We start from the raw sequence: 26658 nt of genomic DNA on the forward strand, positions 1-26658 counted from the left end.
TTCGATTCCTGGGTCCCATGTGGTAGAAGATTCCACAAGCTGTTTTCTGACCTCTCTCTACCTGTGTACACAGTGGCACCCTGCCCACACAATAACTAACTAACTAACTAACTAACTAACTAACTAACTAACTAACTAAATAAATAAATAAATAAATAAATAAATAAATAAATAAATGAATAAAAACAAAAACAAACCAAAAAATAAACCAAGTAACTTCCCAAGCTTGTCTGACAACGGTAGGTTTGGCTTTGGAGTCCAACTTGTATCTGCTTTTCTGTAGGCTGGTACAGACCCTTGCCTTTTACGCTAGTGGCATAAGTATCATGCGCATGCTGGCAAATTGACTTTGATCTGTAGAATTCCCATGGTGTTAACTTCTTGCACTGGCTGCTTTCAAATTACCGCCATGGCATGTTTAGTAAAGACAGAGTTGGGGCAGATGAAACAACTTGTTCTATGTCAGAGCAGGTGGCTCTGCTGGCCCTTGAGTGAAGGAGCCACATCTGCTTCCAGCACCACTTAGAACACTTCTGCCATAGGCTGAGCTGACTTACTGCAGTTGCGTGTTGCCAAGTGCTGGGCAGGAGGCTGTGGTGAAGGCTAGGTGCTAAGCCACAGCCTCCCTGCCCCATCTGAGCAAGCAGGTGGGAAAACGTGGCCTATGTGGATGCCTTTGGAGTCCTGAAAAGCTGCTTCCTTCCTGCAGAACTGACTTCAAAGGGAACAGTTGAAGCATTAACACCTTGTTACAGATTTCAATAGGATAATGCTCTTCTGTCTCTTCTCCTTGCACTTCACACGCCCACTGCTGTTTTCCTAGCAACTAATTACTCTGTTCTTTGACTAGTCACTCTCATCCTTTTGTCAGCCTTTCCTTTCTGGGAGGCAGAACAGGTCTCCTTGAAGCTCACTACTCACTGCTCTTTGGTTCTTAGTGTTGCCAGGACACTGAGAGCATCATGGACAGCCACATGGGGACCACAGGTCATACACAGAGCACGTGTGCACATGTGAGAGTCCTTCACTTTGAAAAGGCAGCTTTTCAAAAATAGATGCTGGTTTAACAGCAACAGAAGGTGGTGTTTATGTAACAAATGTAAAATGTAGCCTTTTCTCTGCTCTTAGCAAACCAGCAGACCCCCTCCACAATTGCTTCAGAGCTGCAATTTGTTTAAGAGAAGGAACAGAAAGCAAAGCCAAGTTTCTGAGCCCCTGCTACAGAACCAGTGGATTTTGTTTCATTTCTTATGAAAACCTTACAACAGCTTCCCTTTTTTGTTAAAACAGTAAAGAGAATGGAGGGTGCAGGTGCTGCCCAGAGTAAGAGGCTGAAGGACAGCAATGTGAAGGTAGTTCTGGTGAGCCTGCCAGAGATTTGTCCTGTGTGCCCCTCACCCCAGTGAGAAGGCCCCCTTGAGTCCCTCTATCACCATGTCCAGAGAGTATGACCACCAGTGTCTGTGATCTCTGAGACCTAAAGCCATCTACCTAACAGATTAAATTGAGATGTTTGGATGGAACAGCTTTATTCTGTAAGGAACTACTCTGCAATCAAGAGCCATTCAAGAGCAAAAAACAAACCGTTATATAAAAAGACCAAACTACCTTTAGTATTACTTCTTTTGCTAGGGATTTGAGAAGCAAACTATCTTCTAAGTAAGAAAAAGTTGCAAAGTGTCTCCTTGTTTTGGAAGTGAGAAAGCACACCGCTTTTGAGCTGGAAGGGTTGTTAGAACTCATCTGGTTCAAATCTCATTTTTCAAAGGTGCTTCCGTTGAAAGAAGTTGCGTGTTCTTTCAGAGCCAAAGTCACAGCTTCTAGGGACCAAGCTGCCCTCACACATAAGGCTTTTCTGACTTAGGAGACCAGTGTTGAGATGCTCTGTTCGCTGTGCTGCTCAGCCTCTTTATTTCCCATAGTGCCCGAGGGAAAAAGGAGAGCGTGATAAGAAATAAGAAGTGAAATCCAGAAAGAGTGAAGACTGAAAATTAGAACCAGAAAGTGGAATGGCCTTTCAGGGAATGCATGGGTCATTCTTTGTCACATTTAGCTCTGAAATTGTAATTCTTGCTGACTGGAGCTCCAACTGATTTGTAAAAGATCAAGTGTTCTTGTTGTTTCAGGCTATCCCTTGAGTGAGGCGTGATTGTCTCTGCATGTGAAGGATGTCCAGGTCACTGGCATGGCATTCTCTAGTCAGTGACTAAATGAGACAAGCCTGCAAAACACTAATTCTGTGAGCTTAAGCCTGGCTGTCCCACCTCCTGCCTGTGCAAACTGGGGCATTTTACTCTCTCCAGGCTCCCACTTCCTCATGCATACAGCCGATGTAGTGCAGGATAGTAGCCATCATGGAGTTTCTATAATGTGGCTAAATTAGTGCCCTGCCTATTGCACATTGTCTTAGTTTCCTCTTCACTACTACGCTTTTCTTCAGATGACACCATGAAATCTTTTCATAACCATTTGCACATGGCATTAAATGGCAGACAGCTGTCAACCCTGCCCTTCAGAGTGCTGTCCACTCTCCATTCCGTCTTCATTCTTCGGTTTTCAGAAATAAGAAAGAGACCATGAGCCAGTCGTGGTTCCCTGGCTCTGAAGGCAGTGGGGAGTCACCTTTCCCCATCCCTTGCCATTCCAGTATGAATTTACTTAATGATGGATTCCAGGTGCCCAGGTTAATACTTCAGTAGGAACTTTGTCCACAGAGTTAATTCTTCTCTCTGTTTAGATGTAAAGACTGGAAGGTGGGGTTCAGGCTTCCTGAGGGTTGACGGTTAAGGTAGTGACAAGTGACAGGACTTGTGTGGCTGGCTATTAATTTTGCTCAGGCCTGAGGACAGTAGGTTTGCTCTAGACTTCTTTCTTTGGGGGCAGGGGAAGAAATCTAATTTTAGACTATGCTTTGTGTCCCTAGGGATTGAATAGTTGTAGCATTTCTGTAATTGGATTTTCCTCTACTAGGTCAAATTTGACTTTCTGTTTGGGTTTCAGGATTTCTCCTGACTTAATTTCTTGGCTCTTAGAATCCCAACACATTTGGAGCTGCACTGTCATTTAGATTCCTAGCTGTGATACCCAAGGGTTAACCTTTGTGCTCTGGGATCCTGTGACCTTTTACAGACTCCTTGCCTCAGACCACACAGTTGGGACTGGAGTAAAGGAAAACACTAGTGTAATTCTTCTGGAGTTTATTTGTTTTGGCTTGGTTTTTGGTCTTTTTGAGACAGGGTTTCCTTGAAGCCCCAACTGGCTTGGAACTCGCTATATAGACCAGTCTGGCCTTGAACTCACAGTCATCCTCCTGCCCTTGCCTCCTGAGTGTTGGGATTAAAGGCATGCACTACCATGCCCTGCTAGGTTCTGTTTTTGAAAATAAAATTTCAAGGCCCAAAGTTGAAAGAGAACTAGAAGGTATTGAAGAGAATCAGTGTGGCTCCGACAAGAGGAAACAGTGTTCTTCATCTCCCTGTTCCTTCCCCTCAATAGGAGTTGCTCAGAAACCTATCGCATGCCAGTGATGGAGTACAAGATGAATGAAGGTGTCTCCTATGAGTTCAAGTTTCCCTTCCGAAATAACAACAAATGGCAGCGGAATGCTAACAAGGGCCCTCATTCACCTCAAGTCCCGTCCCAGGTGCAGAGTCCCATGACCTCACGGCTGAATGCTGGGAAAGGAGATGGGAAGATGCCTCCTCCAGAAAGAGCTGCCAACATCCCTCGAAGCATCTCCAGTGATGGACGCCCACTGGAGAGGCGGTGAGTACAGCCCTCAAAAGCTCATTTTGGTCTGGGTCCCAAATTCAAATAGCAGTAAGCCCCTAAGCACTATCTTGCCATATCATCCAAGTGGCTTTCAAAGCATGGATATTACCCATGAGCCACCAGGTAACATGCTACAGTGCATTTAGTTCCTGGCAGTGGGGTTTGTCTGTGCTGTACTCTTTAATTTCTGTGTGATTATCACAGATATCCTCACTACACATTTAATGGCCAGATGGATTAAAACTGAGCAGACTCTTGAGGTGACAGTGGCTCTGTTATCTTTGACACTTCATTGTTTGGGGGCAAGTGATAAGATAGGAGCAACAGAACGTAAGGTTTTGGTTGAGTGTCAGTGTTTCTATCATTTTATTTGAAAAGAATTCCAAGAAGGGGAATTCTCAGCAGGCACAGAGAAGAAAATAGTAGAGAGAAGGTGGCCCACAGGAAGGGTTAAAGCACTTGGTGAACCCTGAGCTGTGCAAGGGGGAATCCAAGGGCTGTGGATCCGGGAAGGTGAGGAATCATAGATGAGGGTAGTGGTGAGTCTAAGTGATGAGCATGCACGTCACTGCAGTTCATAGATGAAACACCTTGAACTGGAATCTAGGCCTTGGATAACTAGATCGAAATGTGCGTGGGATCTGAAGTTCTACATCACTGCTCTGTAAATTGAGTTAACTTTGAATTACGGATGCTAATGAAGATAGCTTCAATCTGCTGACATCTGCTAGATGCAACCAGTTTGTTTTCTGCCCACCCACTGTCCTTTCCTCTCTTTGCTCATTTTGGCTACATCTTGTGATGCTTCTGTGGAAACCTTCAGAGCCAGGGAGGTGACTGTGTCTGGGAACTGTGGTGGGTAGAAGTGTCCCTTCCTGTGATCCTTACTCATCTGACAAAACCATGTCCAGCGAAAACAGGGTGCCAAGGGCAGGTTTCCAGACATAAATCAACGGTCTACTTTAGGAGAAAAAAGTGGAGCGGCCTCTCTGTGAAGTCTTGTAGTCTAACCTTTGAGCTGTTGTGACACATCATCACTTACCCATCTCAGAATACCAGGGAGCCACATAGAAATGGTTTACAAACACACACACAAAAGTGGTCTTTCTAAAATTCTTCATTAAATTTCTGAAGATTTACTTATAGGGCCTTGCTGTTTATATCAATAAAAGCCTCCTCACCCACAGGCACTCCACTCCTGTCTGGACTCCTTTTGCCTTCATTATTTTTGAGAAGGAAAAGCATCCAAGAGATCTCTGAATAAATTCTTTGTACTACTCATTCCAAACTTGGCTCTTTCCGGGGTTTGTGTTAACCATAATTCATGATTTGGCTCCTGTTTGGAAAGATGAGCCTAAGAAGCATTGTTTAAGGGACTTTTTTCTCTTGCCAGTGCTGTTTCTTCTTCCACAGAGCAATCCAGAGGCTTCCACAAGGAGATGATTTGAGTCATTTCCTTTCACGGTATTCCATTTGATAAAGTAGTGGAATATTTTCTGATTCCATATGGAATTTAATTTCTGTGACAGAAGCTAAAGCTTGTTGCTTCTCAAAAGTTCATCAAGCTGACAAGAAGTGGAAATAGTTTGTGTGGCTAATCGACTTCCATTGCTTAGAAAATGCACGAATCCATTTTTTCCACATGGGCTCCTAGGCTTCTAGAGAAGATTCTTGCCTGTGCCTGTGATACCCGCCCAGGGGACAGTGCATCTCCCTGAGAGTGTGCCTGAAGACCCCAGGAGGAGCCTGTGCTTCTGTGGGCCTCAGGGATAGAAGGGGTGGAAGTGAGGCTGCCGTGGCCTGGATGTTGAACCCCACTCACTATTCCTCTGCATGGGTTGGGGTGTTATCTGAGAACCCTAGACCAAGATTGCAGATCCCAGGATGAGTTGTCAAATCTCAGCCCTACATTTTTGGGCTGCTAGGATGATTGTATCATTTTCATTTCGAAGTATGTGGATAGTCTTCACTTGTAAAAAATTCAGGTCAGTTTCCCAGCCCACCATTCCAGTTTTAGTAAGATAATAATTCTTTTTAAGTGTAACTTCAAGGCCTAGAGAAGGGACATTCTGCGAAGCTTTGCTTTGCTGATTCTGTGCATTCTGGGGTATACTGCAAACTGTTGACTTTCAGTAGGATACTCCCTGCATCCTTTGTGAGATTCTGGGTTCATGAAGGTCACCTTGGAAGGTATTCTCCCCCCCCCCCCCGAAATGTAAAATCTCACTCAAAAGTATAACCATTCCCTTTGTGGTCTTACTGAGAATAAATATTACCTCAGATGTGAAAGTGAGGTCCCTCTTTGGGCTGCACTCTGTCTTGCTCTTCCTTGGGTACCAGCCTTGCCCCTTGTACCACTTAGAGTTGTACCATAGTCATTTATGAACGATGAGATGGACCTTTTGGGTAAATCTAAAAAATGCCAGGAGTTCGGCATCTCAAGTCTTGATGTACAGTTTCATTCCATTCCTTTTTCTGTCTCAGAAAGTTGTGTTTAACTGTAGTGAAGCCATCTATGGTTAGGTGCCAGCCAGCAGCTGCCTCTGCCTGTGAGGCACAAGCCACCATCCTTGTCAGCTCGCTTGGGTTCAGTTCACGCCTTTTGAATGAAAATGTTTGTCTGCTGCTTGCAGAAGTCTGGTCTTGTTTCTTTGAATACAGAATCACGGGCCTCAAGATTGTTTTTAAATGTATGGAATAGATTGTTTTCTTTTCATACTAAGGTTCCATCGCTGTAGTAGGATCTCTTGGTGTTTGTGGGTTTTAGCAACAAGTCTCAGGCTGGATTCCATTCTTTGTGTGCTGTTAAGAGAGATGAACTTAGAGAAGCAGCAATGCCTGGTTGCCAACTGAAGACTTATCTGGTTGGAATATGAGAGCTGTATGCTCCCCAGGTGTCCTGATTATAGAGTTTTACAGCATTTGTGGGAGTGTATTTGTTAACAAAATTACTATTTATTTAACAGGAATAGGTAACATGATACAACCGCTGTTTGGGCCTCAAGTTTATCTAGAGTTTAAGGGTGGGATTGCAATAAAAATAGCTGGCTGTTGTACACTGACCTTGATTCATTGCCACATTTAAACTTGACGGATCAGTAATAACCCTTGATTTGTGCTAATGTGCTGGGAAAGTCTAGCCATTTCAGGAGCTTCGGAAAAATACTCGTCATCTTGGTATTATGAGAGTTTTCTATTAAACTTTTTGAAAATGAAGTTACCACCAACCTTTCGTACTTGGTATTAGGTCACATTGAGCCATGGTGGAATAGTCACACAGTGTCGCTGGGTCACAGTTTGCTCGAGGATCTGTACGGACAGCCCCTGGAGCTTTGCTGGGACTGCTCGCCGTCTCTGTGTTTTCACAGCCACTGGAGGCTGCTCAGCTCTAGCTTCTTTACCACCCAGCTTTATTTGCCGCTCTCTCCTCTGCAGAATGGTTCCTTGTTGCTATGATTTGGATGTGTGCTTCTCACACACGAAGGTGGACTTATTGGGAGGTGCCATGGACCCTTAAGAGGTGAGACCTAGTAGGAAGTCCTTAGGTCCTCCCTTCACGTTATGACTCAGGATATGAGCAGTCACTCCAATATGTACCCCTGCCATCCTGTGCCATGCTAACCAGGTGCTTAAACCAGTGGAACTGCCTGGTCTGAGACCTTTGAACCCCCAGAACTGTGAACGTAGTAAACCACGTTTTCCTTATAAGTAGCCTATTTGAGGTATTTTGTTGTAGCAATGTGAAGCTAATGAATACACTTATCTTCCTAAACTTTATTTCTATTTTTCCCCATTGGCCTTTTGCACCTGCCTCACCATCCGGAAGTTTTTCCCTCTCTCTCTTTTTTTAAATCCCACACTGTGCAGATACTGTGGATGCAGTATCTAGGTTGCCATCCATTTCAGTAGTTTAATCATCACCTATATTTGGACAGTCCTCTAATGGTATCGATTTTTGTCTTGGCCTCTCTTACTTTTCATGTTCATATATGTGGCTCTCTACTAGAAATTTGCACGTGATGTCACACACTCAAAAATTTGTACTCACAAATCCAAACTGACTTAACCTTCACCTGGTTCCTCCTCTTTCTCCTACTTCCATGTTGCCCACCTTTATGAACGGCTTTGTCTGTACTCAATATCCTGAGCTGACCTAGGATTCACAGTTCAGTTCCCCTACATTCTCACCTCACCCTCATCCAGTTATGTGGTTCAGGATTTCCTCGTTTTCTCAAGTTTTGCGTGTGCGTGCGCGTGTGCGTGTATGTGTGTGTGTGTGTGTGTGTGTGTGTGTGTGTGTGCGCGTGCTCTCATGTGTATTTAAGTGTGTGCTCATGGGAATGTAGAGGTCAGCAGTCAAAGCCAGGTGTCTTCCTCATTTCCTCATTCCTCAGTTGCTCTCCACCCTCCTCCAGTGTGCCTGTGGAGGTCGGAGGACAATTATTTTTGTGTAGTCAGTTCTCTCCTTCTGCCTGGGAATCTTAACTGGGGTTGTCAGGTTTGCAACTTTGGGCAGCAAGTGCCATCAGCCCCTGAGGAGCCTACCTGCCCCTCCACATTTTTTTGAGACAGGATATCTCACTGAACACGGATCTCACTCATGCAGCTAAACTGGCCAGCCAGCCAGCCCTAGCGACCCTCCTGTCTCCATCTTTCCAGCACACAATTGCCACATCTAGCTCTTAGGTGGGTGCTGAGGCTCGAACTCAGGTCCTCGTGCTTATGTGGCAGCCACTTTATTAGCTGAGCCACCCCACAGCCTTTGTTCTTTTTTTAAAAAAAAAAAATAATCAAATTTAGACTCCCCCCCCATGTTCCCCCAACCCCCACTAGACCTAATACATTCTGCCATACACGATAAGTTCTGTCAAGCATTTGTACCCAGATGTCCTTTGGTGCTACTTCATCCACTTGAGTCTGGTCAGCCTGTCTGGAGATCGTAAAGGTCTACTCTCCCTCTCCCATTAGTACTCAGTCTCCTACAGTTCCTACGCTAAGGCCAGCCTGGCACACATTTCCCTTGCTCCACTCTGGGCCCTTGGCTGATTGAGGTGGCTCGAAGCCACCATCGCCACAAGTTCACATGTGCAAGCTTCCAGTGGCCTGAAAGCCTCTGCTTCCCTATGATCATGGACCAACTCTGGCTCTTTCAGTCTTTCCACCCCATTTTCTGCAATGGCCCCTGAGCTGTGGGTGGGTAAGGTTTAAAAATTGGAGTCCTATCTAGGGACACACATATTCTGCAGTTTCTTACTCTTTAAAACTTAGCCAGTTGTGGCCTTCTGGAGTTCTCCATTTTAAGCTTCTGCCTTGAGGCTGCGTGAGCTCATATTTCACACTAACATTTTTAGCCTAAACTGTTGCCAAACCCCTCCAAAATCTGAGGAGCAGCCTCCTGCTGGCAGGGTCAGCTGGTAGACAGGGAGCTGTGCCTGGAGCCCAGCCTTTCCTGACACTTCCTGACACTGCTCCCACACAGTTCTCTGTCAAGTCTGCTGTTGGTAGTGTTCCTGGGCCTTGCTTTTTCCTGTTCCCCTGTCATTCATCCCTGACCCCCCCCCCCAACACCATGAAGTTTAAGAATCAAAAGCTGAACCATGGTAAGTCATCTCTACCAAAGTACTATAATATACAAGGATATGGTACACATTTTTAGCAAGCTCATAGACTTTGTTGTGTCTCTATCATGATTAAATAAAGATCACATTTCCTGAACTTTATTCACTAATGTGCCACACCAGGCTTAGGGAAATGCAAATGTGTTTTATTTATTAATTATGGTCAATGAAACCTTAAAAGAGAAGAGTAAAAACTTCAGTACAGTTGATAAATTTACTTATTATTTTTCTCTGGATATAGATGTTAACAAAGGTTTAAACATCAAATCTAGCCAGGCATGGTGGCGCACACCTTTAATCCCAGAACTCAGGAGGCCGAGGCAGGCGGATCTCTGTGAGTTCGAGGCCAGCCTGGTCTCCATTAGTGAATCCAGGCCAGCTGCGGCTACAGGGAAACCTTGTCTCAAAAAGATGGATGGATGGATGGATGGATGGATGGATGGATGGATGGATGGATGGAGCAAAATGTTTAGTAGTATGCTAAAGCTGTGGCATTGAAGCTAGATTTAAATAAAATTGTTTTGGATTTTGTTGATTAAGTTTACCGTATTCCTACTTTAAAAATATATTCTGGTGGAGTGTAGTGACCACACCTTTGAACTTGGCATTCAGGAGGCAGAAGCAGGATGGTCTCTGCTAGTTTGGGACCATATTGATCTATAAGGAGTGTTCCAGGCCAACCAGGGCTACATACTGAGGACTACCCCGCCCCCCTTTTTTAAGGGTATGCAAGTTCTTGATTGGATCCCCTATATAAGTTGAATCTGAGCTTCAGTGTTGAATTTGTTACCAGGATAAGGCAGGAGAAAGCAGAGACCTGTACTTGGCTTGAACACACCAGACTCCGAGCTTCCTCTCCCCTGCTTCAGAGCTAGTGTGTGCTGGGATCTGTGTAGGAACTGGAGTTGATATGATTTGCCGCTCCACATTGTTAGATGGTATTCCAAAGATAGCTGCTGTTCAGGTGTTCAGAAAATGGCACACCTCCCGTCTTCCATTCATGTTCATGCTCCTATAAGGCCCAGGGAATGACAGGTGGTGCTTTAGCATGGTCTCCAGCCTAGTCTCCTGGATCCCACACTCCTTCTCCAGCCTTGGGTGTCATATTCAGCCTCAGAAGGCTGTACCACAGAGGCCTCCTCCCTGCAAAGCCACCTGTGCTGTCAGGTGCTCTCTGGAAACTTGAGCACCAGGAGTGCAGGCTGTGCAAATTGGCCACTCTGCAGTATAGCTGAGGAGTCTGTGTTCCACCTCACCTTGATAAGGGTGTAGTGGGGTCAGTGTGTTTCACAAGCCATATGTAGTCTGGAGCAAGTGTTATGGTTAGCTTTGGTGAAGCAGAGGATGAATCCAGGTATTCCCATATGCTGACTACAACTGTGGTGACCTGTGCTTTTCTACAGAAACCACTTGTGCAAATTAAATGGGCCTTAGAGGTGGTCTTATAAAAAGCAAGTCAGTTGAATTCTGGGAAGAGCTATGAGGTGGTGTGTGCTAGGCCCTGCAGTCCTGGCTTCCATCAGTCTGTTCCCAGTGTCCCAGCCTTATGTGCAGTCATGGAGGATGGCCTGTACCCTCACACTCCTACTCTTCCCTTCTGACTTTTCTGACTGTCCCTGTCTTCCTAAAGCCTCATTTCCCTCATTGTGCTGCCTTTCCCCTATTGTTCCAGCTAGATCTGACTGCTGACATAACTGAGGCACTTGTTATTTGTGCCTCCCTCTGGACTGTTACATCTTACTATTGTGTGACTTAACTGTAGATAACTATACACTTCATATTCTGTGCCAAACTCTCTTTGGTTCTTTGTATGGGTTTTCTCAGTTAATCCTCAGTCAATTGGTTGTGTCTGTTCCCTCTGTGGGTAAGGATGCACAGCAACTGAGAGATGAGATAAATTGTGCCAAGTCACAGCTAGTTAGTGGTGGAGCTGAGATTAGCATACACTGTCTAACTGCAGAGCCTGCCTCTTGGCCAACATGCTGTGTGAGTAGAATCCACTGCCACAGACGGCACTCAATAAATGTTAGCAGAGTGAATGTTTATCCACTGAAGGAGGGCCAGGTTCAGGGACCTGTGCAGTTGTGCAGGTCCGCCACTTAGAAGGGCCCATGCTCTGCTGCCTTCTTGAAATTTGGAGTACTGTTTGAACTGGGGAACCCATGTTTTCATTTATGTTCTGAGTCTAAAAATTAAGTAACTGGTCCTGCCTGTATCATTTTCATTTTTATTTTCTGTCCTTTGGAATCACCCTTAGACATAAAATTGATTCTTCTCAAGATGCACCCATGCGTGCCAGGCTGTGGATGCTCACAGGCAGCTGTGAAGCCATCATCCATGGATCTCAGTGGGAAAATGCCAAACCTGCATGAGAGTTCTCCCTTGGCTTTAAATTGACCTTTGTTGTGGGAGACTCATCAGACCAAGATTTCCAGATCCTGGCCGAACAGTTGGTAGGCTAGCAGTAGCTCTTCACAGAGCACACAGTAGGAAGGCGTGAAAGACAAAGATGATGGGTGGGTTGCTTAAATTTGAACACAACTTGTGTAGATGCTCCTGGATAGAACAGCCACATTATGTAACTTTGAATCATTTTAGAGAAAATTCTTTCTGCATAATTCTGGAAGAATCTTGTTTGGTGTGTGTACTGATAAGACAGATAACTGGTCCTGTTCCCCAGGTGGATAGCATTTTAATTGCTAAGTTGTGGCAAAATGTGCTTAATTATGGACTCGAGTATCTAATTTGTCAGGCACAGCTGCTATTTGAGACCCTCTGGGTTGTTGCCCGTTATGTGCACTCCGGTTACAAAGGGCCTTATCTCCTTGGACACATCCAAGCAGCATTGTCACTTTGGAGTAAAAAAGCAGGAAGTAGAAGTGTAATGAATCCTGAGTGCTTGGGAAGCCATTGTACCACTCAACTGCTTGACACAGAAAAGTCCTTCCTGATAGATTGGTAAACTGTAATCAGGTGCAGTCTGGAGCAGTTCGATGTGAGTCATTGCTGTGCACATTGACTGGGGGAGTCAGGGTGGAGGGCATGGGTTATTTATTAGGTATCTGGATTTTTTTTTTTTTTTTTTAATTCATTTGGTAGTTTTCTTTTTAACCCTGGTAGGAAGCTACTTCGGGGAAAATGAGGAGCTGGCATGTTCTTGGGCCTCCCTTCCTCCATCCCTCCCTTCCTCCATTCCTGAACAGCCAGCCCCTGCCCCTCTTCATTCTCATTAGGCAGGATGCATTCGTGTACGTGACGAGCCAGCCTCAGCAGCGGCCCTGCCCACTATGGCATATTGTCCAGTGCTTGTGGTCATAATGCCGCCAGCTGCTGTATTCTTGGCAGTCAGATGGCTGTGGTATTTTATTTCTGCAGAAGGAAGTAAGTGGGAGCTGCAGAAAATGAGTGTGTAGTATTAAGGTGTTTAAAAAATATACATTTATCCATTTCTTGATTAACATTTTTTTTTAAATGTGGAAAAAAAGATCTTCTGAAATTACTGTTGGAAGTTTAGATAATTTTCTGCTGAGAGCCACCAGATTGTTCTTTAAAAAGATTATTTCTGGCTTAAAGAACCTGAATTCACTGCCCCAAATCTATATTTTAAAAAGCCAGGCATAGTGGCACACACTTAGAATTATAGCACTGGGGAGGTGTACGCAGGTGGGTCCCTGGGACTTACTGGCCGGATACCCTATGTCTGTTTGGCAAGTTCTAGGCCATTGAGGGGCCCCTGTCTATAAACAAACAAATATTTGGACCGTACTTGGGGAACAACACCCAGTGCTATCCTCTGGCCTTCATGTGTGCGTGTGCACGCACATAGACACACCCTTAAAAAGGTTATTGATTATATTCTGTAGGGTTGAAAGATTTCCCAGCAATTGAGATGTATTTAATATTCATGCTCTAAACCTATTTGGTTATTAACGTTAGTCGTTTGGGCCACTTTATTTAAAGCAGAATAAAGCAGAAAGATCTGTATTGCTCCTAGAGGAAGAGGAAAAGGCTTCTGTAACACTTGGTCTAAGTTACTGGGCACAGCAATCCTTAAAACAGGTCACACTTTTAAAAAGGTATGGGCCTGGCAGCCAGATCAAGGCGGTCAGTATGCTATGAGCCGGTATATTCATTACTTTTCTGTCGTGATAAAACACCATGACCAAGGCCACTTAGAGAAAAAAGAGTTTATTTGTCTTACAGTTCCAGGAGTTAGGGTCCATAATGGCAGGGGAGGTGTGGCAGAGGGAAATGGCCAGAGCAGAGAGACAAGCCATCACATCTTCCAGCAGGCACAAGAAGCAGAGAGAGGCTAGAAATCTGGCAAGGCTTAAGAATTCTCAAAGCCTATCCCCAGTGACCTGCTTCCTCCAGCAAGGCCACACCTCCTAACCCCTCCCAAAACAGCACCACCAACTGGAGACAAAATGTCCAAATACTTGGAGCCTATGGGAGAAATTTTCATTCAAACCACCACAGCCAGTGAGGGGAGACTGCTGCCCTTTTTCAGAGCACCTCTTTAAAGTGGCAAAGCAGCACCCAGGACAATGTCCAGCAACAGCTAGCCTCTAACTCTGCAGAAGATGACTGTCAGCATTCAGGCAGACACATCTTCTCCCTGAATAGGTCTGTTCTCAAACATCTGTATGGTGACAACAGGTTTAGAATATTTGGAAAATGATAAGTCATAAGACTGAAAGTATGATCCAAATTGTCCTTGCCTGCTGTATGTGTCCCCGGAGCTGTGAACATGCTTGGGTGGCTTTCCTTTCATTGTTCTGTGCTTGTACCCTGTGTGAGCAGTCAGAAAACAAAGGCTCTGTTGAGTTACATACATGCAAAAGTGGGGCAGAGTGAGTGCCGGTCTTCTGGAAAGGCTATTTTTTCACTTTGGGATAACTCCAGTAACCAAATAGAGTTTTTCTGATGCATTTGCCAAATAAAAGAGCTGATGTTGAGAACGTGCATGAAGTGTTTTAGGCTACAAAAAGCAATTTTTGAAGCCAAAGATAAAAGTTGTGTCTGAACTTTCCCTAAGGAGCCATGTCACTTCCTTATTAAAACATAAACATCTCACCATGCACCAGCAATATGAATCAACATGAAATGTGAAAAATCCCCAGGCCCCCAGATGTCCCTGTGGCCCCCACTGGTTCACAGTCTACTGCCATCTCCTTTATTTTTTTTCCCATTTTTTTGCAGCCTGTTCACAGTGAGAGGAATCAAAGCACTACAAATGAAATCGTATCTGGAGTCTGTCTTAGGTGCAAATTCAAGCCAAACCTAGGGCAGAAAGGAGAGTGGTACCTTGTTACATTTTGATTTATGCCGTTTCTTAATTCTTTAGTTTGTTTGTTTGTAACTTGCATCTTTCCCCTTCCTCCTCCAATCCAGTCTTTTACTTTGAACAGTTTGTTTGAAATGTAGACAATTTCTTAGATTTCTTAGTGGAAAAGAGTATAGTATAGGGTCATCCATTTTATGGTAGGTAAATGTCTTGATCATTCTTCTTATCAAAACACAGTACCCGAAAGAGGAATGAACAGTGATCCACTAGTCACTCAACACTATAGCTACCCCCCACAGCCCCACTCAGGACCTGGAATCCTCATTAGGGTCTGCATGCCAGTGTCAGGATCAGGTTGATGAGAGAAGCGGATACCGTGTGGGAGCAAGTTTTTCTCTAGTTGGTCGTAGCACAGAAGAGGGTGTAGAGGGAGATCTGAAAACCAGTGCTTTAACACTGCACACACCTGAAAAAGGCCTAGAGTTGAGTAGACATTAGCCACAGAAAAGAAATGACTAGTGATGGTGGGAGGAACATAGAGACGGTATGCCTGTGTTTGTCCTAGTCCACACTTCTCAGAGCTTCATCCTCGGTAAGTTCTCTCATCATTTATGAGGTTGATGACTGTGTGACCTAATCTCAGCCCCTCTAATCCCATCCCTGTTTCTGTAATTTAGAAAGCACATAAACCTTGTACAGGTGGTATTGTTGTTAGTAAAGTACTCACAAATTCTGGCACCTTATTAGTAGCCAACAACTTTATAACAGTTCTAGATCTGCCACAGTTCAGAATCCCTGCCTTTGGGCATGTAATGTAACTCTAGTCTCTTGTCCCCTTCTGATCCTCATATTGTACACTGTGGATAGGGCATCTCTTCCATTATTCAGAAAACACAAGTTAAATACCCCGAGATGTAAAGTTGAGTATGGCCTAGCTTTATGCCTTCAGGACAGAACCTTGTAGAAAGATATACACACACGCAGGCATGCATGTACACACACACCCCTAACCATTCTCTGTGCTGTGATGGTACACAGAACAGACTACTATGAGATTTGAAGAGGCTCTGCTCTGTGCATGTCAGTATAATATTGGAATTAGGTGGGGGTTGGAGGACGGGAGTTGATGTGAGTAGGAAGTGTGAAAGGCATTCTAGGCAGACAGCAGATGAGTGAATGTGTGGCTATGGAGGCAGTCTGATTGCTGGGACACACTCATACAGCATGTAGGGTGCGGGGAACAATTCAGAGAGGATGGGAAGTGAAGGTAAATCAGATCAATTGGCTCAAAGCCTTGGAGAAGGGATTTGGTCCTCTATCCTAGAGGCAAAGAGGAACTTTGGAGAAGCTCATAGTAACTGATTGGCCAGTGGAAGAGCAATGGTCAGGGCTGCTGGAAGGAAGGCATGGAGAGAACATGAAGTCAGGTGACCATTTGGGTGCTTGGCACTGACTCAGGAGAGAACTCAGAAGATGGTCACCATGGTGGAACCCAGATAGCACCTTTGTCTTTGTATTTTCAAGACCATCACTCAGGTGCCTGGGACACAGTTTGTGTATAGTCCAAAAATGTTGAGCATAATTAGGCCAACTAAGTCTGGAAGATACAAGAGAAAGGAGAACAGGATCTCAGTTCAGCTTGGAATAATAAGTAGAGGATGTCCAGGATTGGGACTCAGGGAAAAAAAGCTGGTTTTAAAAGATGTGATTCAAATTGCTGGGGAAGGTACTCAGGAGGAGCCATGTCTAGGATGGACAGCTTGGAGAGAACTTACATCTGCCTTGTGGGCATAGATGAGCTTAGGAGAGACACTTTTTACCAGCTGTCCTTACTCTGTCTCTGTTAGAACAGCATCTTGGTGGTTCTGTTAGCCCTTCTGTCAACTTCTGTGCTAAAACTGCTTCCTCTCCATCTGTAGTCTCCTATAGGAATAGCTTATTCCAATGGGCTAGGCTCTGGCCCAGGGCTTCTACACTGCCTGGAACTGAAGATAGCTTCAGATGTGAAGTCCTTTGCCAAACCCACACAAACTGTCTCATTAGTAAAAGGAAAGCCTGCCTTCTCTAGTGGACAGCAGCTCAGTGAGAATGCAGTAGACTTAGCCAAGAAGCCCAGCCGTGACCTGGTATGAGTGACTCAGATCCCATTTCTTGGCCTTCACATGGAACCAACTGACCTCCTCTGCCACAGTAGTCAAGAGACTTGTGAGGGCATTGTTCTTAAGCCTGTCACAATTGTCATCTACACTTGCCGATATCCCTGTGGGTTGCCTACTTGTGTAGAGAAGTTCGAAGGAGAGTCAGTTTGTGCTGCTGACAAAGCTCCAACGCCTGCCTTCTTAGCCATTTGGGGGGTGAAGGATCATAACTTGAGACAGATATGCTAGGGCCAAGACCCAACATGTGTCTACTGAGAAATTATCTAAATCCAGTAATTTTAATTAAATTCAGCTAATACAATTTAGGCATTTTTTAATGGCGGTTCTTAGTGTGATGGTACTATGAACCAATATTATAAAAATTAAAGAGCAGAGTGAATATTTTTTACAAACTTTGAGCAATAAAATAGAAAAAGATGTACACAGAGAACATTGTGGTCTCACTGCGGTCACAGACTCGAGGAGGGTTAGTGTGAGAAATTGGAGTTAATTGCTGTGTTAATGTCACTTGGGTTCAATTACCCTCTGCTCTGCCGTACGCAGATACTGCATAAGCAGCTCACCCAATTGAATTCTGGCAGCTTTTGGATGCATACATGATTTCTAGGTCTTTTCCCCTGTTATTTTTTGATACACTCCACCCCCTTCAAGGCAGTTTTCCAGCTGTTCCCTCAGGGAGGAGTTTTCTGAGGAAGTTTCTTTTGTAGGCTTCCAGCTGGCTTCATTTTCACTTTCTCCCTGCGGCCGCTGCCTTTGTTGGATTTATATGATACTATCCATCATGCACTGCCTTGGGGTTTTTCTCTCTGAGTTGTTGACTTCATATTTTTGATTTGTATTTGCAGGCTCTCTCCTGGTTCGGACATCTATGTGACAGTCTCATCCATGGCTTTGGCAAGATCCCAGTGCCGAAATTCCCCCAGCAACCTGTCTTCATCCAGCGAGACCGGCTCTGGGGGTGGCACTTACAGACAGAAGTCCATGCCCGAAGGGTAGGTGCGCCATTTGTTTCATTGGGCCTGCTCTGACACCGCTTGTCCCCATGTGTGTCCACATGTGGAAAATGATGGTCATTCAGACAGTCAAGTGACACTTGAGCAGCGGGGAAGGTACAGCTAAGATCCCAGAGAGAGTGTTTTCGGTGGCTGGGTCAGATGCTTCTCAGGGGGTTGGCTGTTCTGTAATCTCTGCCTCAGCTTCAGGGAAATCAGATGGCCTCTGTTCCCCCATCATGCATACCTTTAGTTTTGCCAGAGGGATTTTGGACCCTTCTTAATAGTTCTCTCAAGTGAATGTAACAGAATAGTGCTTGCACTGGAGTTTCTATTGTTGCTGATATGGAGAAAATGATAATCACATCCCAAAGCTTGTCATGTACATGTTACTTGTCATGTAAGGTTTCTGTGTTTTGTTGTTGTTTTGTTTTTTATCTTATTTGACAGCACTAGATGCCCCAAAGCGACTCCTTCTGACAAAACTTACAAAATAGGCTGGGTGTGTAGCTCAGTGGTAGAGTGCTTGGCTGGCATATAGGAGGCCCTAGGTTCAATCAACAGCACCACCAAAAAGCAAAACAAAACTTTCAAAGTAAAACATAAAATGTATCTGATTTTAGAGACCCCTATAGGGGGACAGGGAAAGACTGGAATGTCTGAAGCTTAGAAGTAATTAGTGCCTAAGCCTGCAGAGCACACGTGGGCTGCCTTTGCCCTGAGGAAAAGAAAGAACCAGCAGGCTTCAGTGAATTTCTGTCCAGTGAACTTGGTCCACTTGAAACTTGAATGATGTGTGCATAAAAACTGAGATCTTGTTCTACATTTCCCCAAGTGTATGTTCAAATGGCCATGTGATTTGGTCACTTTCTTGAGATACCACCTTGCCTAAAGCCTAGTGTGCTGCTGTAGCTCTCATGGTGGGATTTCTCATATCTGGTTTGCCATTGGTTTTTATAGCCATTGAGTGTGATTTTGTTACCGCTACATATATATGTTAGTAGAAAGTAGGCAATAAAACCACTTAGTTCCTCTTTGTCCATCCCCGTCGTCTCCCTGAGTAGCTGGTCTGAAATGCATGTATCTTATTTTGATTATTTTAGTAACTATTAGAAAATAATTTTAGCTTTTATTCATCAGTCCCCATAGAAGGTTTATGAATCACATATTGTTGCACCCACCACAAAACACAAGCTTATTTCTTGTTTAAATTAGATTGTTAAATGGCCCCCTTTGCCTTCAAAACCAAGAAGTCAACATAACTTCATCCTTAGTATAGCACTGAAATGTAAATGAGCTAATAGAAAAATAAAACTTGTGTTCTTCCTACCGTGTGCTTTAAATGTCACCAACAAAGCAAGTGGGAGCACCATCGTTGTGGTTGGTGCTGAAAGATGAACCCCGGTTTTTGTTAACTGGGTGCTGATTATTCCAGTGGGCATGCAGTAGCTAAATCTGTACCCTAGATGATGTGGAGGGATTTGTAGGCTTCTGTGAGCTCACCTTGGATGGCAGAGCACACCAATTTTTTTTTTTTTAATACCTGGAGTGATCTTTAAGAAAATGATGATGCATTATTTTTCTCCTAGACACCAGAGCAGCTTTTCTGTACACCTGTCAGTCAAGAGATGGCGTGGTTCACTGTCTGGTGATTCATGCTGTGGCCCATGAATGAAGTTTGGTCCTGAGGTTACTCTTGCTGTCTGGTCTACAGCTTACCCCAGTTTAATAGCTGTGTCCACGTTAACCCTGAAGCTGCAGTGTGTAAGCTCTGCCGCCCCTATCGGCATTTAAGCATGCATGACATCATAGCAGTAACGTGCATGCAGTGGCTGTCTGTGGACAGTGTGCTATGCTGTTGTCCTCCCTCCACCTCAGTAGCATTTGCCTGTCCATTCCTTGGTCCTAGGATGTTGAGAATATCCAAATTAGTTGAGAGGGGAAATTGAATAGGGAGATTCATAGTACCTATATTATTTTGCTATTTGAATGGGGAGAAAAAAACACTACACAAGTTTAGACTTGGAATGACAGAGTGGACCGGGTTATAGCTCAGTGGTAGAGCTTTCAACTAACAAGTGCAAAGCCCTGGGTTCAATCCCTACCAGAGAAAGAGAGGTGAGGGGAGATTGTTCTCCCCTTCTGGGAGACATTTTGAGTCTGTCCATGAGAACTTTCTTCTAGCTGTGCCAAGTGAGGGATGAGACTTGTCTGTAGGGGCAACTGAGAGCAGGAAGTTAAAGTTACAGAGAAGAAGTTTCCAGCCTATTGTGAGGAAGGTCCTTCAGAGATGCCACCCTGCTGAAGTGGGCTGCTTGGGAGACTGAGTGCCTGCTCACTGAGCCTGTCCTCTATCAGCCAAGTGATTGCTTTAAACTGCCTTCAGATCCATAAATGTGTCGGACCATCAAGTGCTCCTCCAAACAGTGGGCAAGGAAGCTCTCCAAATCAAGGCTAAGTGTGGAATTTAGGACTTTTGTCTGAGCTCCTCAAGGACAAGATGTTCACCCCCCCTCCCCCCCCAGTTCTCTGACACTCACTAAACAGGGTAGGTGTGAGAGAATTGAAATTAAAAGTTCACTGGAAGTGTTTTTTAAGACAAAATTTAAAGAGAGCCTTGGTATTTATTTAAAAGCAGATAGAAAATGTTCTTCAAATTCACAGTTTTAAGAAGTTATCTTTAGTTTCCAATGCTGGAAAAAAAAGAAAGAGAGCGAGCTTAGAACCCATTTCTATCATGGATCTTAACACTGTTTTCACATTGCTTTCCTTCGGTGCACGTTTAGAGTGGGATCAAAGGGTCAGGGTGAGCGTTTCCCTCTAATGCACTGAGCCAGAGCCCTGCTTAGGGAGGACAGAGCAAACAGCAGGCTTGTGAATTCTTTTTTAAGTTTCCATAAATCAGGGTGTCTATCTTTAAGAGTGACTGTGTTCACATTGGGAGTCCTTTAAGATAGAGCCACTGAAGGAGTACCCCAGTTGCCTCACCCTGTGTCCATGTTCAGCATGGAAGAAGCCAGAGCGGCCACCATCCTGATTCCCTATTGGCAATTTGGGTAACCCCTTCAGAGGATGGTGTGATAAGAATAGGAGGTAGGAATTGGCTAGGCAGTTAGGATAAAAAGACCCCAAAGAAAAGTAGCCAGTTTCTTGGCTATAACTCACAATGTCCTTGGGCCTCTTAACAACCATTCCAAAGGCCAAAAATGTCAAAAATATTTGGGAGCTTTTATCTAATCCTTAACAGATTTTAGGGTTACCCCTTCAAAAGGGTTCGAATGTTAGAGTAGCCAAAAGCCCTGTTTAAATTTAAAAAAAAAAAAAATCAAAGAGTGCTTATGTTCATGTGCAAGGTGGTGTTGCTCAGTAAGCCATGTGAAAGGGCATCCCACTGAGTGGCATTTGCCACAGCAACTGGAAAGATGATTTCATAAATATTTTACCACAGTAAATACTTGCTTTCTCTACACATCTTTTGCATAAATTTTCCTCCTTGGAGACTTTTAATAGAGTTGCCATGTTGCATATAAAGAGATTGAGACAAAGCTCAGGGATTTTGTTCAGTCCACTGGCTGGTGAATTTGAACTTGACTCCATGTCTTCCTGCCGCCAGTGTCCCACCCTACCCGATATGGCTTTTGCAAGTCCTGTCCATGTATCACTTTATAGCAAGTAAGGCACCCAGTGCATGTATCAGTTGATGTAGCCTCTACTTAGGCCTATGTTACATTGTAAGTTCCTCAGAAGTTCATGGGTAACCACACAAAAATTGAATATTTGAGTTCTATACTTTGACTCTCCTTCTGGGCTCAGTATTCAGTTTGCTGATGTTGATGGGACATATGATTTAATTAAGCACAGTACTATTTTTCCCAGGGAAAAGTCAAACTGGCTCTCTAAATAGCTGCATTTCTTTCCAAAAACACACATTGACGTTTACACATACCAGCTTAGCCACTTCCAAATTGCCCTCCCAACAACAGTTTAAGATGTAAACACTTAGAAAATAGTTTCCACATAATATGAGTGATAACAGTCTCTGTGTTTCAGACCACAGAGCAAGTGCTCAGAGTACTTGATCTGACAATGACTTAGTGATTTATTGCATCACTGAGTTAAGAGAAACAGATCCCCAAATGTGCTGTTTGGAAGATGTGTGTGAGTGATGTATAGTCCTTTGGCCATAGAGGAGTCTGGACTTGACAACTATGGAAGCAGATACATGTGTGTTTCGTATTCGACATGCCTCACATTAGTAAGCTCTTTGCCCTAGTTAACAGTTGATGTCAACAGCACGCATATTCTTTTGAGAGAAATGTGTGTTGACCACACCCATGGACAAGAATGTGTCTATGTGCACCAACATGTAAGCAGAAACTGGTAATACCTGTCATTACAGTCAAGTTCATTACACCCAGGACTCCCTTCACCTTGTGGGTGAGGATTCTGATGCTGCCTTGCCTTTGTTTGGGGAATTGCCACAGGTTTGGCGTGAGCCGCAGATCCCCAGCCTCCATCGACAGGCAGAACACCCAGTCAGATATTGGTGGCAGTGGAAAGTCCACCCCCAGCTGGCAAAGAAGTGAGGAAAGCATCGCCGACCAGATGGGTAAGTGAGTGATTTATATGCAAGTGCTTTGAGGAGTGAGTGGTTTTGACCACCTCTTGATGTCATTGAAGCATTGTATTATAAGGGACAGCCTCAGTGTGCATTGGAATTAAGTCTCTCTGGACTGTGTACACATGAAAGCAACAGATAAGACCCAGGAACTTCAACACAGAAAGACCCAGGATTATTTTGAAATACTAGCCTGATGAACTTGTTGTATCCTAAGTACCTTCTTCCCTGCCTGCTTGCTTGCTTGGTTAGTTGGTTTTGCCTAGTGCCTGGAGAGATTCGTGTGTGTGTGTGTGCGCGCGTGCGTGCATGCGTGCGTGTGTCACTGTGTAGCCTTCACTGGCCTGGGACTCACTGTGCAGACCAGGCTGGCCTCAGACAGATCCACCTGCCTCTGCCTCCCAAGTACTGGGACTCAAGGCACAGTGTGCCACCACCCTCAGCTCCTTGTTATTCTTAATCTTGAATTTTAAGGAAAAATAAATCTATGTACAAGGTGGGAAGGACTGAATTATTGTTTGGCTGCCTCTGTACTGTGGTTAGAAGCTCTCTCCTGCCCCATGTGCGGTTTTCATACTGTTTTGTTTTTCATTCTTTCCACTCCACTGTTAGGCTGTCAGCTAAGGAACTGTCTTCACAGTATAAAAGGCAAGATCAAAAAGATCTGCAGTAGAAGGTCCTCCAATGAAATTTTTGCCATGAAACAGGATTATATTTCAACACAGTTACATCAAGTCTTTGGTGTCAGTACCATTCATACATCAAGGACTTGATTGCAGACTGTTGGCTTGGGTCCCCCTGCTCCCTCCTCCTTGGCCTCATGCTCCATTTCTTCCGCCTGAAAGTATTATCATCAATATGATTTACAGTTTATGGCTGAAATAAACTTGTAAGGCAAAGAAGTCCCCTCTTTTAATATTTTCTGCAGCTTGATGGTTTTGTCCTGTTTACATGACCATACCCATGTAAATGTACTAACCATGAACCCAGAAGGGAGTGAGGTGTATTCAGCTGAGACAGATGTTAAGGAAGAGAAATGTAATTCTTAGGTCCTGAAGACGTGCTTTGTTCCAGAAACTTCAGTGTGATGTGCCTTGTTACTGAAACCATCTGTCACTCCCTACTCTTACCCCACCTACCCTCAACCCAGAAAACCTGAGCATATTCTGTCTGCTTTCCTGCTCTTGACAGAATGTCTTATGTCTTTAATCCCATATGTTTTTGTACCGTTGGGATGATAACGACACATGTGAGCGGACTCCTCGGCAGCATGACTGCTGCGGCTGTTTCTGGCTCCTAGCACAGGCTCTGAGCAAGGCTACAGTAAGCCCCCTTTGTACACACAGTGTCATGCTTGTACTCCTGGGGAGTCACATGAAGAATCAAAGGTACCCAGGGACTAGAAAGGATAGTTAAATGGCTCATCCTAAACCAGTGTTCATTCCCAAACAGAAACCACCATCTAGCCTTTTTCTGCCTGATTCCACTTCAGGTTAGATGCAGTGTGAATACGGATGTATCTCCTTAACACTTCACCTTTTAAGTAAGGTATAGGCTTAAGTGATGATAGTAAGAGAGCTAACCTGGGAAGACTTTACCATTCTATGGGAAGTCTAAGTGGTGGCTTTTCTTCGCTTGAGACCTAAAGCTTGCAATACTGTGTTAAAATACATTATTAGTTGGACATGGTAGCTCATGCCTATAATGCCAGAATGGGGGTGGTGGGGGAGGGCACTGAGTCAGGAGAATTGCACCAGTTCAAGGCAATCCTGAACTACATAGTAAGTTCTCAGCCACTGTAGGCTACAGAGTGAGACCTTGTCTCAAAGCACTAAAGTATATTTTTATAATTTTGGAGATTCCTGCATTTCAGGAGAGTAAGTCAGCCTTTCCTGATTGACGCTTCAGAATGGATCCAAGTTTTGGTTGGTGTCCAGGCTACCTAGCTTTTTGGCATTACAATATGACTTTGTTATTTATAGAGTTCACACTTGAGAACAACATAGCAAAATGCCATTATATTTTAAGTAAGCTACAATTTTGTTTTGGGTGCATCCATAGCTGCCCTCAGCTGCGCATGGTTTGTAGGCCATAGGTTGAACGTGCCTGGAAACCATCCTAGGAAAAATAATTCTTAGATTTTCATGGCTCGGTGTGATACATAGAGAGCTGACCTTCCCATACCTGATGTTGTAGGAACCCATTTCTCTAATGGCTTGTGCTGTCCCGAGTGTGGAGGAAGCTGACAGGCTCATCCGTCTCTGTCCACCAATGTGTTGTAAACTGGTTTGCCCTGACAGTGCAGGTGGGCTCAGCTTGATCCTGGCCTTCCTCGTGTCCATGGACATTTGTTTATGCCTCTCTACTCCTGGAAATGGTGGCGAGTCAGGCTCCAGGTGCAGGCTGCCTAGTCCTCTGCTGTCACGAAGGGTGTTGGAGAAGTCCTGCTGTTAGTTCTAGGTGTGTTAGGGATAAATCACTTACCTCTTGTTTTTTGGATCCCCATCTTGAACACCAGTGTGGTGTCCTAAAGGAAGCGATTGTTTGAAGTAAACTAGTTGCTGTGTGTCTTTTCTGTTGTGCTTAGCTTACAGTCATAGAGGACCTCAGGATTTCAATTCTTTTGTCCTCGAGCAGCATGAATATACAGGTAAAATGTTTCCAAAGTGTCACGGTAAGTAACACGTGATTGCATCCGTGCCTGTCTAGGGAATGTAGACTGAGCAAGGTTAGCCACACTTTGCAGTGAATGAACTTCATAAATTTAATCCATGTATTCTCAACTTCCCCCCAAACCAACAGTTGATTCTGAACTTTGCTGCATTGTTCATGGCCTTTGGTTCGGTGGCACTTGGCTATGCTAGTGTGTATGATGTGACATGTTGTCACCAGCTACAAGCTTTATCCATCAGCCACCTAGTTTCTGACATGCTGTCTCTTGCATAGACTCTAACAAGCTTGCTGCTGAAACTATAGAGTTGGCTGGTCAGTGAACTGAGCGATGCAGTGGCAAGCCGTCTTTGTGTGTCAGTTGTGCTTGTATCTGTTTAGTGCCTGCACCATAATGTCCTGTACTGTATTCCAGAGCCTACATGCCATCTCCCAGCAGTATCAAAGGTGCTGCCTGCTTTCCGAGAGAGCCCCAGCGGGAGATTAATGCGGCAGGATCCAGTGGTTCACTTGTCTCCAAACAAACAAGGGCATGTAAGTTAACTGTAAACTGAAAGAAATAACTGGTTCCCAGCAATGTGTCTTCCTGCATTGGGAAAACAGGACCCAGCTGCTCTACCCTGTGTGACCAAAGGCAAGGCATCCTACAGGAGGGGTATGTTTGTTGCCATGGTTGGTTTCTGCAGCCCAGCCTCTGTGGTGCTCTGAGGTAAACTATAATCTGAGATGTAGATCCTGACACCCCACAGGTCTGAAGGGAAAGTTCTCTGGTTCAGTCAGAAACATTCCTAAAATGTTAGGACTAGAAATGTACTAGAAAGAGATTTTATTACCTCCATAGTTGGAAGCATGAGTGAGTGAGGTCTGCTCGGAGCATGGGTTAAAGGGGTGGGCATGTAGTTCCCTGACCACTGCCCTAGCCTTTTTTCTGTCCACCATGACAACACATTGTCCTTTTATGTAATTACATGGTTTCTTATTGTTTACGGGTACAAACAGTATTTTAAAAGTGTGCCTCCTTCCTCCTTTGAACACACTCAGTTTCTCTTGTCTCCCCACTGAAGGTGTATGTATGTTCATGTCATGGTTAGGATGGAGAAACTCCATTTCATGTTCACTGATTTACAAGATGCTCAGAGAACTTTAAGAAGGCTCTTGGGAGTTGCTTCTAGAGATATGAATATTGAATCTAAAGGACAAGTGAGTCTGAGCATCGTCTCCCTTGCTCTGTGGATTTACTGGGTACCGTGTTGTTACCATAACTTCCCTCTACATGATAGATTTTCTTGCTCATTCATAGTGTTTATACTGATACATAATAAAACAATTTTATGATCACATTGGATTAGCTCAAGTGTATTATTTAAATAAATTTCACCTATTTCTTTTTACTTTCTGGCTACTAGAAAATTTTAAATTACCTTTCAACTCAGTGTCATTTAGGAAAGGAGCATTTAAACTCATTGGCCACCTGTGGCTGGGGCTCCATGATGGCAGCACATGAGCAAAGCTAAAGAAGTTCTGCCCAGTGGAAAAAAGGTCC

General features: G+C 44.3%; 1 protein-coding gene across 11 annotated transcripts in view; it reads left to right on the top strand.

The window, feature by feature from the left end:
- The window catches only part of Sipa1l1 (signal induced proliferation associated 1 like 1), a 315687-nt gene that overhangs the window by 260933 nt on the left and 28096 nt on the right, over positions 1–26658 (top strand). For 9 of the 11 annotated variants that reach the window (XM_029558705.1, XM_008823218.3, XM_029558706.1 and 6 more), the window contains 5 exons: positions 3496–3765; positions 17681–17827; positions 22312–22436; positions 25033–25095; positions 25531–25649. In XM_029558705.1, the coding sequence (XP_029414565.1) occupies positions 3496–3765; positions 17681–17827; positions 22312–22436; positions 25033–25095; positions 25531–25649 (724 nt within the window). The remainder of the gene's footprint in view (positions 1–3495; positions 3766–17680; positions 17828–22311; positions 22437–25032; positions 25096–25530; positions 25650–26658) is intronic. The other 2 variants (XM_029558713.1, XM_008823220.3) reach the window with 1 other exon arrangement.

The sequence above is a fragment of the Nannospalax galili genome, unplaced genomic scaffold, assembly GCF_000622305.1.
Source record: "Nannospalax galili isolate Female #2095 unplaced genomic scaffold, S.galili_v1.0 scaffold1129, whole genome shotgun sequence".
In the NCBI taxonomy this organism is placed as follows: Eukaryota; Metazoa; Chordata; class Mammalia; order Rodentia; family Spalacidae; genus Nannospalax; species Nannospalax galili.